The sequence below is a fragment of the Loa loa genome, assembly GCF_000183805.2.
Source record: "Loa loa unplaced genomic scaffold supercont3.5217, whole genome shotgun sequence".
Lineage (NCBI taxonomy): Eukaryota > Metazoa > Nematoda > Chromadorea > Rhabditida > Onchocercidae > Loa > Loa loa.
In genome coordinates, this window is record NW_018113391.1 from 1 (window position 1) to 604 (window position 604).

The following is a 604-nucleotide window of genomic DNA, read 5'->3' on the forward strand; positions in this document are numbered from 1 at the left end:
AAATATATTGTTGCTGAAACTATTCAACTCAGACAATCAAACTTTCACAACAAAATTTTTTGGTGCCCGAGATGAGGTAAGAAATGTCGACCTCTCTCAACAAATCAGCACAACCAACAATCAACAGAGTAATCGAACTTCTGGAAGAAATCAAGAAACTTGACTTATCATCACTAGATCGAAACCAGCCGCTAGAAGATCAGAAACAGCAATACGAAATAAAAAAAAGAATCGTCAAAGATAAAGCTAAGCGATTCGAAATATATGTTGGTATGTTGGAAACAATCAACCAAAAGTGGTTGGACCTCATACAACAAGCTACGAAAACAACAAAGAAAGAAGAAGAGGAAAAGCACGAGAAAATGGTCAACGATAAACACGGTATTTTACACATAATTAATAATAGCAAGGAAGCTATTATTACCTTAAATTTATATTATGATGATTTTGAATTAGCCCTTCAACGAGAAAAGCTGATGGTTACTAAAGGAAAAGAAGTGGAGAAACCCTCATCCATCTATCATTCAACAATAAATTTACCACAGTTACCACTACCAACTTTTAGTGGGGACCCAAAATTGTGGCGAGAATTCTGGAATAGCTT

At 35.1% G+C, this 604-nt stretch overlaps 1 protein-coding gene across 1 annotated transcript; it reads left to right on the forward strand.

Annotated features, from left to right (window-relative positions):
- Positions 1 to 83: 83 nt before the first annotated feature.
- Positions 84 to 580, forward strand: LOAG_19317 (hypothetical protein; the record flags this gene model as incomplete). Its single annotated transcript, XM_020451962.1, has 1 exon — positions 84 to 580. A coding segment is annotated over one exon (495 nt), but the record flags the coding sequence as incomplete, so codon positions are not given.
- Between the last annotated feature and the right edge of the window lie 24 nt (positions 581 to 604).